This window comes from Artemia franciscana, chromosome 6, assembly GCF_032884065.1.
Source record: "Artemia franciscana chromosome 6, ASM3288406v1, whole genome shotgun sequence".
Lineage (NCBI taxonomy): Eukaryota > Metazoa > Arthropoda > Branchiopoda > Anostraca > Artemiidae > Artemia > Artemia franciscana.
The window spans coordinates 2,433,860-2,448,569 of NC_088868.1; the positions used below are offsets into that span (position 1 = coordinate 2,433,860).

At 33.5% G+C, this 14,710-nt stretch overlaps 1 protein-coding gene across 4 annotated transcripts in view; it reads right to left on the reverse strand.

Moving 5' to 3' along the window:
- The window catches only part of LOC136027905 (polycomb group protein Asx-like), a 77,442-nt gene that overhangs the window by 49,570 nt on the left and 13,162 nt on the right, over positions 1 to 14,710 (reverse strand). For 2 of the 4 annotated variants that reach the window (XM_065705339.1, XM_065705340.1), the window contains exons 3-4: positions 5,818 to 5,968; positions 2,280 to 2,424 (exon numbers count right to left, since the gene is read on the reverse strand). In XM_065705339.1, the coding sequence (XP_065561411.1) occupies positions 2,280 to 2,424; positions 5,818 to 5,968 (296 nt within the window). Of the gene's footprint in view, positions 1 to 2,267; positions 2,425 to 5,817; positions 5,969 to 14,710 lie in introns of all 4 variants that reach the window. The other 2 variants (XM_065705337.1, XM_065705336.1) reach the window with 1 other exon arrangement.

Consider the following 14,710-nt stretch of genomic DNA (forward strand, 5'->3'; position numbering starts at 1 on the left):
ACATAAAAGTCAACTATTTTTGAATTATCCCAACGTAGGTGTTTTCATTGAGCCACTAAACCCTCCAAAATCTTCTAATAAACAATAATATTTGATCAACAAAGTATAATTAAAACATAAAATCAGATAGTAATGATAAAATAGTAGACAGTCGGTAGCAAGTCCAACACGAAGTCAGAATTGTCATGACTAAAATGGTTTTATTTCAAAAGACTATTAAAGGATCTAAAGCCCAATTGGCCAGCCTAAAAAACTAAAAAAAATATAAACAAACAATATATAAATATAACTAAAAACAGACTAACTAAAATATATAATATAAAATTACTCAGTTATACAATTGCCAGCTACCTTCATGAAACCAGAAAAGTAACTGGCATATTTTAGTTAGTTTATTTTTATTTTATATATATATATATATATATATATATATATATATATATATATATATATATATATATATATATATATATATATATATATATATATATATGTATATATATATATATATATATATATATATATATATATATATATGTATATATATATATATATATGTATATATATATATATATATACATATATATATATATATTTATATATATATATATATATATACACATATATATATATATATATATATATATATATATACACATATATATATATATATATATATATATATATATATATATATATATATATATATATATATATATATATATATATATATATATATATATATATATATATATATATATATATATATATATATATATATATATATATATATATATATTGCTAATATTTTTTTAGTTTTAGGTTCTAGTCGTTATTTTTTCTCTACGGTGAAGATACCTTTTTTTATACTGGTGAAATAGTCTTTGATATTTTTTGTTCTCTTCATTTTCCTAAACTGGCCATAGACCCATTTTATTAAGTAACCATACTTGTGCATTAATTGTTTTCCCCTACTAAGTTTTCTTTCTTTGCATTTCAGCTGACTATTTTATTTTCCTTTGTTTTAAATTACTCAATTTAAACAATTTACTCAAGTAAACAATTTACTCTGTTTTAAAATTACTCAATTATACAATCGCCAGCTACCTTCATGAACCACAAAAGTAACTGGCATATTTTAGTTAGTCTATTTTTAGTTTATATATATATATATATATATATATATATATATATATATATATATATATATATATATATATGTATATATATATATATATATATATATATATATATATATATATATATATATATATGTATATATATATATATATATGTATATATATATATATATTTTGCTTATATTTTTTTAGTTTTAGATTCCAGTCGTTTTTTCTCTATGGTGAAGACACCTTGTTTTATACGAGGTGAATAAAACTTTGTATTTTTCTTCTTTTCGCTTTCCTTAACTCGCGATAGACCCGTTTTATTATTCTCACATTCATTTCTCTGTTTTTTCGAAAGATTATTTTGGATCATAAGGTCTTGTAATGTGTTTGCGAAAGGTAAATTGACTACCCCGATCAAAGATCAAGCTAACAGGCAGTTAAACTTCTTATGATCTGCCTGTTTGACTTCAACTAATTCCTCGGTATTGTCATACACCAAAAACTTATCAAAATCATGATGTACACGATTTTTTGGCCTTCACATATTCCAACAACACTGTCTTTTGCATTAATTACTTAATGCAAAAGCATTAATTATTATCATTATTTAATGTAAGTAACCATACTTTTGCATTAATTGTTTTCCTCTACTAATTTTTCTTCCTTTGCATTTCAGCTGACTATTTTAATTTACTTTTTTTTAAGACAGAATACCTTTTTAAATTACCCAGAATAGTAAGATTAAACCTGACTGTTTACATTGGTAAGCGGAATTTAAACAACAATATACCTTAAAAATTATTTTTTATGACAATTTTGTTAATACAACAGCTGATAAAACGCCAATATGATGGTACTGGTGAAATGGTAGCTGGCCCATAAAAGATACATTACCTTAACGCTAACTTTTTTTGCTATAGTTCTAATGATTCTTTGTTATAATTACTTCAAGCACTAACAGGAAATTTTCATTAAACAGTCGATAAAACTAATGAAAGAAAATGCCAACAATCACAATGAGCGATATATAACCTTAACTTTTTTATTCCTATTTTTAATAGTTCGAATATGAATATTTTCACAGAAATATCACATGGTAAAGTTACTTATGCACCACCAGTATAACATAACCAGTTTTACCGAAAATCTTACCCAAAACATTTTCATTGAGAGCTCTTGTCTTTTTGGTATCATCAACCTGAGAATTAGACTCAGAAGATTTTCTCTTCCTCGTAATCCGGACATTTACATCTTTCTTAGGTTGTTGATAGCCCCAGAAAGGCTCAAAGTTCTTCACCTGCAAACAAAATTAGCATTCAACAACATACTCCTTATTTTTTAGAGTTCAATAGCGTTTAACAACGCCAAAAGGTTGAATCTGACGTTTCACATTTCTGAAACTTTTTATTTTACATATTCCACTTCTTTTTTTCTTTTAGATTCTTTCTCTTCTTTCTTTTCCGGCACCGAGAACGAATTCTTGGATAAAGGCGAAATATGTGAGCAATAGTTCTTCTCCATCTTCCTACTGGGCATATACCTCTTGTTTTCACAAGATTTTCTTCGTCGTTTTGAAATACCAAAACTGTTTGTTAAGCTCTTCTCATAGGCAGTGCAATAGTGCTTCCTAAGTAAAGAGCAAATGCTCGAATTTTTCTTTGTTTAGAACAAGGCATTTCATATCGAAGGAGTTAACATAGAAACTTCGAAAAGGGTCCACTCGATTAGAAATTGAAAGGGCTAGTGCCTATTTTAATAGTCAGAAGTCATTAGAGGGCAACTAACCCACATCTGACGCCCACCATTTCCCTGAACACTTTCAATCAAAATTTTGAGATAGCCATTGTCTTCAACGTAAGTGAAAAATCCATAAATTATGTCTTTGAGGATGATAACCCCACCACGAACCTCAGAGCAAGGGCAGTAAGTTATGGCCAGGGGGCATTTAAGATTTATATCGAAAGGGTGATCGTACAAACTTCGTAGGGGGCTCATTGGATTGCTAATCAGAATTTTTAGAACTCTTTTTGAGATTCACAGTAATTCGGAGGGTGGATACTCCCCCCTCCCCCTCACATACACGTCTCGTATTTTCCCGAAATGTTTTTGATAGAAATTTCAAGACGGTCATTTTTTGTTGTAGAAATTTCGAAAAGAGTTCATTCGATTGAAAAGACTAATGCCCATTGTGATAGTCAAAATTTATTGGAGGGCAACTGAACCCCCTCTCAAGCCCACCATTTCCCCAAACACATGCAATCAAAATGTTGAGATGGCCTTTTTGTTTAATGTAATAGGTTCGGAAATTATATCTTTGAGGATGAACCCCCCCCCCCACCCCCAGCCCTCAGGGCAAGGGTTATAAGTTATTTCCTGGGGCATATAAGGTATATATAGAAAGGGAAATCTTAAAAACTCCAGAATGGGCTCATTTGATTGGAAATCAGAGTTCTAGTGCCCTTAGTTTCAGTGATCGCAGGATGGATACCCCCCCCCCTCATATTTTCACGAAACACATCTTATAGAAATTTGGAGATGGCCATTTGTTGTCTTAGAAGCTTCAAAAAGACTGCATTGGAAATTGAAAGGGCGAATGCCTTTCCTGATAGTCGAAAGCGATTGGAGGGCAACTAGCACCCCTCCCACGTCACCATTTCTCCAAACATATCCAATCAAAATTTTGAGACAGCCATTTTCTTTAACGTAATTGAAAGGTCCGGAAATTATTTCGTTGAGGATGACAGCCCCTCAGAGCCCTCAGAGCAAAAGTTGTAAGTTATAGCCTAGGAGAATATAAGGTATATATAGAAAGGGTGATCGTATAAACTTCGGAGGGGACTCATTGGATTGATAATCAGAGGTTCTATTGCCCTTTTAAAGACTCAAAGTGATCAGAGGATGGATATCCCCCCCACCTCATATTTTTTCCAAAATGCATCTAATAGAAAGTTTGAGACGGCCATTTGTTGTCAACGAAACTCCGAAACCAGCTCATTCAATTGAAAATTGAGTGAGCAAGTGCCCTTTTTAATGGTCAAAAGTGATTAGAGGACAATAAACACCCCTCCCACGCCCATCATTTTCCAAAACACATCCAATTGAAATTTTGCGATAGCCAAATTTTTTTAACGTAATTGAAAGGTCCGGAAATTATATCTTTGAGGATGCCAGCCCCTCCACCCTACCCAGACCTCAGGACAAGGGTTATAAGTTATGCTCAGGGGGCATATAAGGTATATATAGAAAGGAAGGTCGTATGAGGGCAATTTGACGTAAATGTCCAGATTCATTAGAAAGTGAAAGAATATGGACCATCAAGATTTACTAGATTTTCTAATCTAATAAAGATAGGGGCCTTTCTATTGGCAGAGAAAAATTTCAATATTTTTCCATTAATGTTAAGTACTGATTTGAATTAATTTCTGATACAGAAAACTCAAATTTCGAATAATAGCCCCTTATAGTTTTGGGTTTGTGAATTTTGATGCTCCATATTCAATCACTTTCTAATCTGGCGAAGATAGGGGCATTTCTGTTAACAACGAAAATGTCAAGCTTTTTCCATTAATGTGAAGGACCAAATTGAATTAATTTTCAATACAGAAAACCAAATTTCAAATAATAGCAGCTTAAAGTTTGGGGTTAATAAATCGTGATGGTTTCTAATCTGATAAAGGTAGGGGGCTTTCTATTAGCATTGAAAAATATGAGTATTTTCTCATCAATGTTAATGACTGAATTGAATTAATTTTCAATACAGAAAACCGAACTATAAGTAATTGCAGCTTAAAGTCTTGGGTTCGTGAATTGTGACGATCTGTATTCTTTCACTTTCTAATCTGATAATGATAGGGGTCTTTCTATTAGGACTGAAAAATTTCAATATTTGTTCATTAATGATAAGGCCCGAATTGAAATAATTTCCAATATAGAAGGCAAAAATATAAATAATAGCAGCTTAAAGTTTTGGGCAATCTATTCATTCAATTCCTAATCTGAGTGAATGAAATATTCATTCACTTCCTAATCTGATAAAGATATGGGCCTTTCTATTAGCACTGAAAATTTAAAATTCCATATTGTTCCATTAATGTTAAAGACCGAATTGAATTAATTTCCGATAAGCAACACCAAATTTGAAATAATAGCAGCTTAATATTCCTGTAAAACATACTGGAACGCACCCATAATAGTACTTATATATAAAAACCAGTGTATAAAAATCCCGCAATCCGGCTGGAGGAATACATATTATACATTAAACTTATTTTTCAATCAATTTAACAAGGAAGAAAGCAATTCTCAACCATTTTGGTTGACCATTCTCGATCATTGCTGTCTGAGAATTGTTTTTATGTATAGTCGGGAGGGATGCCTGCTGTGGCGTGTATTAATTAATCTTTTGTCTAATTTTTTTTTCTTTGTCATGTCTTTCATTTGTATTAAATATTCATTTCCTTCTTTACTATTTATCATCTGTGCAAAACAAGCTTGTTCCTCTGGCAGATATTTGTATATTTAGTATGTTATTTACACATGATTGAAAATCAATCTGAATGGGCATTTTTGAAAAAATTAGAAAAAAAATTTCCCCCCTCCCTAGGTTTTGAAAAATCAACTTTTACCATCAGCCCTATTTTTCCGTGAAATGTGAATAGCCCCTCTCCCATTCTCTTCAAATTGAAATTACCTTCCAGGGATCAAGACGGGATCTCTCTCTTTCAGCTTCTGCTTTCTGCTTCTGTCGACTTTCTGCTGTAAGTTCGCCCTCAGCCAACCTTTCACGCCATTTCATGCTAGCACGCGTAAAAAATTCATTAGTCAATGACGTCCCGCTTATCCTGTAATTTAAAACAATTCAAAGTTAAAACTTAGAGCAATTAAGAAATATTTCGAAGAAATATAAATTTAAGTACGGTACAATTAAAATATACATTAGAATTAACATACAAATATATATATATATATATAAATATATATATATATATATATATATAAATATATATATATATATATATATATATATATATATATATATATATATATATATATATATATATATATATATATATATATATATATATATATATATATATATATATATATATATATATATATATATATATATATATATATATATATATATATATATATATATATATATATATATATATATATATATATATATATATATATATATATATATCATGAAAAGAGAAATCACCAATGCTACAGCACAAACACAAAAAAAAAAAAAAAAAAAAAAAAAAAGAGACAGAAGGAGAAAAGGAAGACTATTTTCGGCTTTGTATATATAAAATTACCTTTTATCATTAAAAGTTCGTTTTTTGTATGTTTTTTCTTGTTGACTGTCTGTTTAAATATTATACCTATTTTTCTACATTTTCATTTGTTTAGATTTGCAAATGGAGAGGCAATGTGGACTAAGAAAATAATTCTCAGTAGGCTATTTTAAAACTTCTTGGCCAGCTTTTAGGATGTCATCAATCCTTGTTTTCTTCACTATTGGCTCTTTTCCCTGACACTGTGATTTGGCAACGCTAACACTAGATCTTCTGTGACTGTCGGATGTTTTTGGGTAATGTGGCCTATAGGCTACAGAGTCCATCTAACGTCTTAGTCCCACAGTTTAAGGATATATATTCTCTCTACTGTACTTCGTCCTCTGGAGAAAACAATCGCACTACCTTACTAAAAAACCTGGGCAAAGAGAACAAAACTCACATGAGTGTCAGCTTCTGAAAGTTTCAGCTACGTTTAAGCAGGAGTTTCAGCTAATTGATAACTAGGCTTCCAGAAAATTTTGTCCATCTATTTTTAAAACTTTCCTTCAAAATAATATAGAAAAAGCTTAAGATTTATTGCTTAAATAAGGGTGGGCGGCTAAGCATGAGAATCATTCTTTTTTTCAAGAAAGGATGATAATTGGTGGACATGATCCTTTCGACCACGCTGAAAAATCCCGGAACTACACGCACAAAATTCGACTACTAGAAGGTCGTATAACGTCCCAAACTGTAAAATGGGTTTCTAGCAGTCCATGAAAGTCTCGAAATGGGTCAAAAATACTGTTAAGCCCACTTGCCCTCTCACTTTTGTCCTCAGATCACAAAAACGCCTTTTAACCGTCACAGAACACCGCAAAGATTCAAATGGGGTTTTAATAGCCCAAGAAAGTCTCAAAATGGGTCAGAAATACTGCAGAGCCCACTTGTCGTCTCACTTTTATCCTCAGCTCATAAAAACACCGTTTAACCGTCATAAGAAATCGCGAAAATTCAAACGGGTTTTAATAGCCCAAGAAAGTCTCGAAATGGATCAATAATGCTGCTGAGCCCACTTGTCGTCTCACTTCTAACCTCAGATCATAAGAACAACGTTTAACCGTCAATGAACGTCACAAAAATTCAAATGGGGTTTTAATAAAAAATAAATAAAAAAAATTCAAAATTAAAGATATACACTGGAATTTTTTATTGTTTATATAAGTGGAATATGTGGCATCTTTAATCTATCCATTAAATTCGGAATTGTATGAAGAGCTGGTTTAGCCTGCCAGCCAGTCCAGTGGGAAAGGCAGGCAAGTCTAGCAGCCCCAACCCCAAGGGTGCAATTGGGCACCCTCCAGGTACAGTCTTTTTATTTTGTGCTTGATGCCTACATCTCTGCTTAGTCGTAAAATTATCCTTCAGACAACTGCTCGTGCCAGCCAGAAGATCCCTTGTCTTTGCTGTTCTTTTCTTTTTGGCTTGTAGCTTAATTAGCCTAGTTCATCTGGAGTTCACTTTAGCCTACATAATGGGTGATACCTCAAAAAAGAGCTATAGACCTCCTAGTGCCAAAAAGATGAGATCAGACTGCTCTATCCAGTCTAGTGGTGCTGAACTATCAATGAACAGATTGCTATGCTCACTTCACATATTAGCACTCCAAAGAACAAGCAGAAGCTGATTGCAGATTCACAGAATGATCAAACTCTTAAAACTACAATGGCAGAAGTTGTCAGTCAAGCACTTTCTTCTGAGGTTGGTCCTTTGGTTGAGGCCTCTGTTAAAAAAACTTACCCCTAGTCATGAACCTGCTGCTTTTGATGCCAACAGTATAGAAATCATCAAACAAGAGGTATACACTAGCCTGAAAATGGATTTTGATGTGCTTTTTGAAAAATCACTCAAACAATATGACCTGAGGATGACAAAACTCGGGTTTGTCAAAGCTGCAAAATTCTCTGAAACTGATTCAATCCAATGTTGATCGTCTGAGTGATCAGTTTGACCAAATGAAACTCTCAAATCAGCTGGTCCTATTTGGTTTAAAAGAAGACCCTTATCCAGAAGCTTCTGAAAGCAGATTCCTTGGATTTTGCAGTACTAGATTTCCTGGTATTCCTGTGACCCAGAATGATATAGTTTCTGCTAGAAGGATTGGTAAACAAGGTTCAGGTTATAAACCTCGCTCACTTGTTGTGGAATTTTGTAGTCCTAGAATGCAGCAGCTCATTCTTAGAGAAAAGAAATGTTTGCAAGGTAGTGGTGTCTTGATTTCTGAGTCACTCACAAAGTCTAGACTTCAGCTACTTAATTATACTAAATCAAAGCTTGGGAAGAGGTCTACATGGTCTAGTGGAGGAGAAATACTCACAAAGCTTTCTGATAGTAAATTGATTACTGTCAAAGAGGCATCTCAAGTTGATGCTATCTGTCAGTTAACTACAGCTCATCCAAGTCCATCCAAGCCCCTCCCGGGACTGAAATAAACCAGTTCTTTTTTTTCAGCTCTGTCTTGTAAATTTATTTATGATCTAATAGTTTTTCTTATGTTTGCATAATGTTGCATTTATGTCATTTTACATTATTCATTTAAGTGGATTGCAAAAACCATTGATACCTCTTTCCTCCTGTTGTTCCTTTATTGTTTTGCTTTTTTTTTTGCCTTTGTCCCTGTACTTGTTTGTAATTATTTTTATTCCCTTTGAACCTAGTAGTTTATTATTGTTCTTTTTTCTTGCAGTTGTTTTCTCCATTGTTGCCTATATGTTTTACCTTTCCATCCACCCTCTCTTACTTCAGCCTGCTTGTATGGATATTGTGTTCATTTGTAAAGTTATTGTATACATTTGTCATGTGTAGTATATATGGGTGATTTCTCCTTTCTTTTGAATTCTTCTATTCTTAATTCAGTTATATTTGATCAACCAAGTAGTGCTGGTAAACAAGAGCCACACACTTTTGACCCTCTTCTTGAATCTATGGTTAGTTTTAGCTGCAATTATCACACCACCATTGATTATCGTGATAACATTATGCCTTCACTCTCTTCAAATAGTTGCTTTAATGTATTCTGTTTGAATGTGCATGGGATAAGAGATAAGTGGAACAGTCTTAAATCGTATTTGTGGTCTAATAATTCTTGCCCTTTTGATGTCATAGGCTTGACAAAAACATGGTTATCTGATAGTATAATTTTACAGCTTATGATATGGATGGTTATATTGCTATTCGTGTCCCTAGAATGGTAACAAAGTGTTCTGGGGGTATTTCTTTGTTTATAAAATCTAATATTGAATTTTGTAGAAGATCTGACCTTGAATCCTTGTTTACATCAGTGGTGTCGAATAGTAGGACAGTTTATTCTCTTGTCATTGATCTGAAAGTTTGCATGTGATACTGTTTGTTTGTTTTATAAACCCCCTCCTTTTCCAACACATCTGTTCTGTGATTTGCTTGATCAGCTTTCTGGTGTGGGGACTTTCTCTAAAAAACGAATTTGTGTTTTGGGAGACTTTAATTGCAATATGTTAAATGTTGGATCAAATGATGAATGTGACCATCTTTTTGATGTATTTTCTTCTTCAGGGCTACTTCCTTCAATTTTTTTTCCTTCTCGCGTTGACCCTTCAAGAAATTCTGCCACTTTAATAGATAATATTTTCACTTCTCATTCTCCTAATTTGAAGTTCTCTTCTGGTCTTGTTTTCACTGATCTTTCTGATCACTTTCCTATTTATCTATCACTATCTGTGCCTAAAACAGAGATTACTGTGGATGAGAAAGGCAAGTCTTCTTTTAGAACTTTACAGATATATAAATTTCTAATTTAATACATGGTCTTCAGAGTAATGATTGGTCTAGTGTTCTTGAAGCTAATGATGCTGATTGTGCAACTAGATTATTTTTGTGTCGTATGGGAACTCTGTTGGATAAGCATTTTCCTCTTCGAAATAAGCCAAGGAATTTTCCACCCAAATGCCCATGGATGTCTAGAGGTCGGATCAATGCAACCCATATGAAGGTGTCTTTGTTCAAGGCCGCATGTAAAAGTAAGACACAGGATGATCTTTTGAAGTATAAGCATTACAAAAATGTGCTCACTTCTTCAGTTCGTTTAGCAAAAAGCTGTATTTTTCGCGTCGAATTAATGAGTGTAAGGGGAATTCGCACAAGATTTGGACTGTAATTAATGAAGCTCTCTCTCGTAAGGAACTCAAACATTCTTCCCGTGTCTTTATAGAAATGCTGATGGATCTGTTGTGGATAAAAAATCCTTAGCGAGTGCCTTTAATTCGTATTTCACCACACTTCCTTCAGTTCTAATTCCAACCCCGAGTAGAGTAAGTTGTTTTCCCTTGACAGAGAAGTCTTTTTTCCTTTCCCCATGTAGTACTACTGAGATTTCTAGTATTATCTCTCAACTTCCTAGCAGTCGTTCAGTTGATAGTTTTTGTTTGAGTAATAATGTCCTTGAAAAAATCAGTCAGTTTGTTTCTCATCCGATTTCACACATAACTAACCTCTCTCTTTCTTCTGATATTTTCCCTCATTCATTTAAAGTTGCTACTGTTCTACCTTTGCACAAAAAAGGTGATTCGTCTCTAATTTTAAACTACAGACCTATTTCTCTTCTTCCCGTCATCTCAAAGGTTGTTGAAAAAGTAGTGTATCGTCGACTCTTTTCATTTGTATTTAGTACTAATTCGACTGCTGGAAATTCTCTCATTACTAACCATCAGTATAGTTTTCGTCCCTCATTCTCTACCTCACATGCACTTACTGATGCAACAGACTTTATGCGTGTTAATCTGGACAAGGGCTTGTGTGTTTTGGGTCTATTCCTTGACTTTTCAAAGGCCTTTGATATGGTTGACCACAATGTTCTTCTGTCTAAACTATCCTTATTTGGAGTGCATGGAGTCCCACTAGAATGGTTTAGGTCCTACCTCTCAGATAGATCTCAGTATGTTTTGATTAACCGTACTTCTTCCTCTACTTTGCCTGTATTGAAAGGTGTCCCACAAGGCTCTGTGCTTGGACCGCTTTTGTTTCTAATCTACATTAATGATCTTGTTGATGGTCTTCATCCCCATGTTCACCCTGTTCTTTTTACTGATGACAGTAACTTTTTCATTGCTGCGGTGGACCTGGCAACTGCCACTTCTATAGCTCAAGGTCTTTTTGATAAAGTAAAGTCTTTTTGATAAAGTCTTTTTGATTGCTGCTGGTCAAATGGTATGGCTCTTAACAGCCGAAAGAGTGCCATTGTCAACTTTAGGACCCCTTACCGAATGAGAGACGTACAGGAGCCAATCACCCTGACTTTTGGGAATGATATTATACCACAAGCTACTATGGTTAAATTTCTTGGTGTGTATCAACTCAACTCAACTTTTTCTTTATTCAACTAAAAAATACACAAACAATATTATGCCCCAACAGAGAGCAGAGCTCGTAAGGCTGGGACAGTGCAAAAACATAAGAAAAAACATCAACATCTCATCGTAATAATGATTTCAGAGTATAATACGGTAGAAGATACACAAAATAGAAAAAAACTCATAAAAGATAAGTAAATACATAAATATCGGGCAGGAGGGGCGTGGGAGGCCGTCCCAGACACAGGGACACAAAAACACACACAAATAATAAGATCAAATAATTTAAAATTTAAATTTCCATCATCAATGGTGAATAATCAAAATTTTTAGCAAACAATCTTTAATATTTGCTTTTTTAAATATATCTGAGATTTTTGCTGAGACTTTTGGGATGGATCAAACAGAATTTTATCATTCAGCTTATGATTGTTAGTATCTTGACTGTTTTCTTTCTTTTAAACCGCATATAACTCACACCCGTTCCTTAATCCTCCGCCAGTCTTCAATGTTGCACCGGATTAACTCATTTCTTCCTCCTGATATTATTATTTCTCTTTATTATGCTTTTATTTATCCTTATCTTTCTTACTGCTGCTCTGTCTGGGGCAATACTAATAAATCTCTTCTGTGCTCACTTCAAAGAGCCCAAAATAGGGCAGTGAAGGCTACTTTTCTTCTCCCTCGGCTTTACCCTTCCTCTGATTTTTATAATGATACTGGAATAGCTCCGCTGGATCATATTATAGGTAAAAGTACTCTTTATTTAGCGCATTCTGTTTTTCTAGGTACTCTCCCACCGCCCCTACAGCAGTTTTTCTCACGGACAGGCTCAGGTAGGTACTTTTCTTCTTTACGTAATTCTTCTCGACGATTTATTTTACCAAAGCGATCCTCTACAGCAGGTCAGAGGTCTCCAGTATATAGGTCAATTCTATTATGGAACTCCATCCCTTCGGATGTCCCTCTTTTTCTTTCTGCAAAGACATTATTTCGTCGGGTCTTTCCAGTTCAATAATTTTTGTCTCTCTTTTTAATTCTATATCAATTTTTATGTCACTTCTCTTCTTTTAAAATAATTTTCAGCTATATGTTAAATCTCCTTCTAAATCTTCTATCTGTTAAATGTCCTTGTCTTGTTCCAGTGTTGTTGGGTTTTTTGTTTTTTTTTTTTTTTTTTTTTTTTTTTTTTTTTTTTTTTTTTTTTTTTTTTTTTTTTTTTTTTTTTTTTTTTTTTTTTTTTTTTTTTTTTAAATAAAAGTGTTTTATTCTTGTTCTCTGTGGTCCAATACAAGCAAAGCTTCTTGGGCCTAGTAACTGATTTACTTTTGTAATAGTTTTTCTTTTAGTACTAATAAATTTATTGATTATTGAATAACCCAAAAAAGTCTCGAAATGGATCAATAATGCTGCTGAGCCCACTTGTCGTCTCACTTCTATCCTCAGATCATAAGAACAACGTTTAACCGTCAATGAACGTCGCAAAAATTCAAATGGGGTTTTAGTAGCCCAAGAAAGTCTCGAAATAAGTTTTCCTTGTGGTCTAGACTGAATAAATGGAATAATGTTGCATAAAAAAATTCAACGCAATCAATCCAGGGTGTGTCATAAATAATCGAACTTTCTATCTGCATCTTCTGGTATAACAAGGGGTTATACCATACCCCTCGGGATTCTTATCTATATGACAAAGTTTTGCACATTTTGTGGGAAATCTTGAGATAAGCAGGACATAACACCTGTGCTTAGTGCCCTAGTTTTAACAGAAACTTATGCTGACCCTTTTTTGTATGGAGAGCTATTTTATTTTAGAGTTCGTTTTTAAAGTTTATCTTTTTATATTGCCATATGGACCTAACCTAACGGCACTTTTTTTCAGTTCAGTTCAGCTCTGAACTGAACACAGTCAAGCAGGCATTTTGACTGAAATATTCAAATCCTTCTCTCTCATTTCACTGGTTGATTTTCCTTGTCTTTTCTAGATCGTTCCTGTCGGCCAACCGTCAAGGACCAAACAGAAAGGAGGTCGTCCCCAAATGAGATGGGAAGATATCGTAAGGACAGATTTAGGGGAAATGGGAACTCCTTGTAATGGTGTAAAGAGGGAGGCTTTGAATAGATGAGATGGCGAAGGAGTGGGCGTAGCTATATTAGCCTTAGGCAGATTGGTGCTGCTGTGAGTTGTTAGCAGTAGTAGTAGTCGGCTCATTAGTCACTGGCTTATTTTTCTTCTGGCTTGTTTTCACTGGCTGATATTCCTCATTTTTTTTTGTATAATCTAAATATAGTTCTAATAATCTAAGGTATAGTTCTCTGTCATTTTACTAATAAAACTTAATAAAGAAATCTTTAGAGAATTTCTTATTTATGACTCAGGGAAAAAATAACCAATTCCATTCAATCTGATTATCACTACCGGCAGCAAAATATTATTTTGTTTCATAAATACATTTTTGGAAGAAAAATTATATTTATTAGACAGTATGTCAGTCTTTTTTGCTAGAAGGACTACTTGAATATTGGACAAACTGCCCCCATGGGTAATGGTAACCTCCACCAGAAGAAACCTCAGCTCTTGGTCGCTTTTGATAACAAGCTGAGGGTGACCAGGGATAACATGGATCTTTTTGTTGTCTAGTGCAGCATTGTAGACAGGCTCAAGGACCCCAGTGGTCAAATACGCCATCACTACTGCAAGGTAAACGGTTGCCCCAGGGCCATTGGCGAAATTTTTCCAAGTTTGTGATGACTCTTTTTCTCTTTGTGTACCAGAAGGCTTTAAAGGGCTTAACTGTACGCTAGGTTTAATAAACACTAACTGAACTTACTTTGGCCAAGGTCATGATATTATCCAATATAATTGGGCGTTCTTGTTGATGAAAACCTGTCTAAAAAACGTCACATTGATTTGATT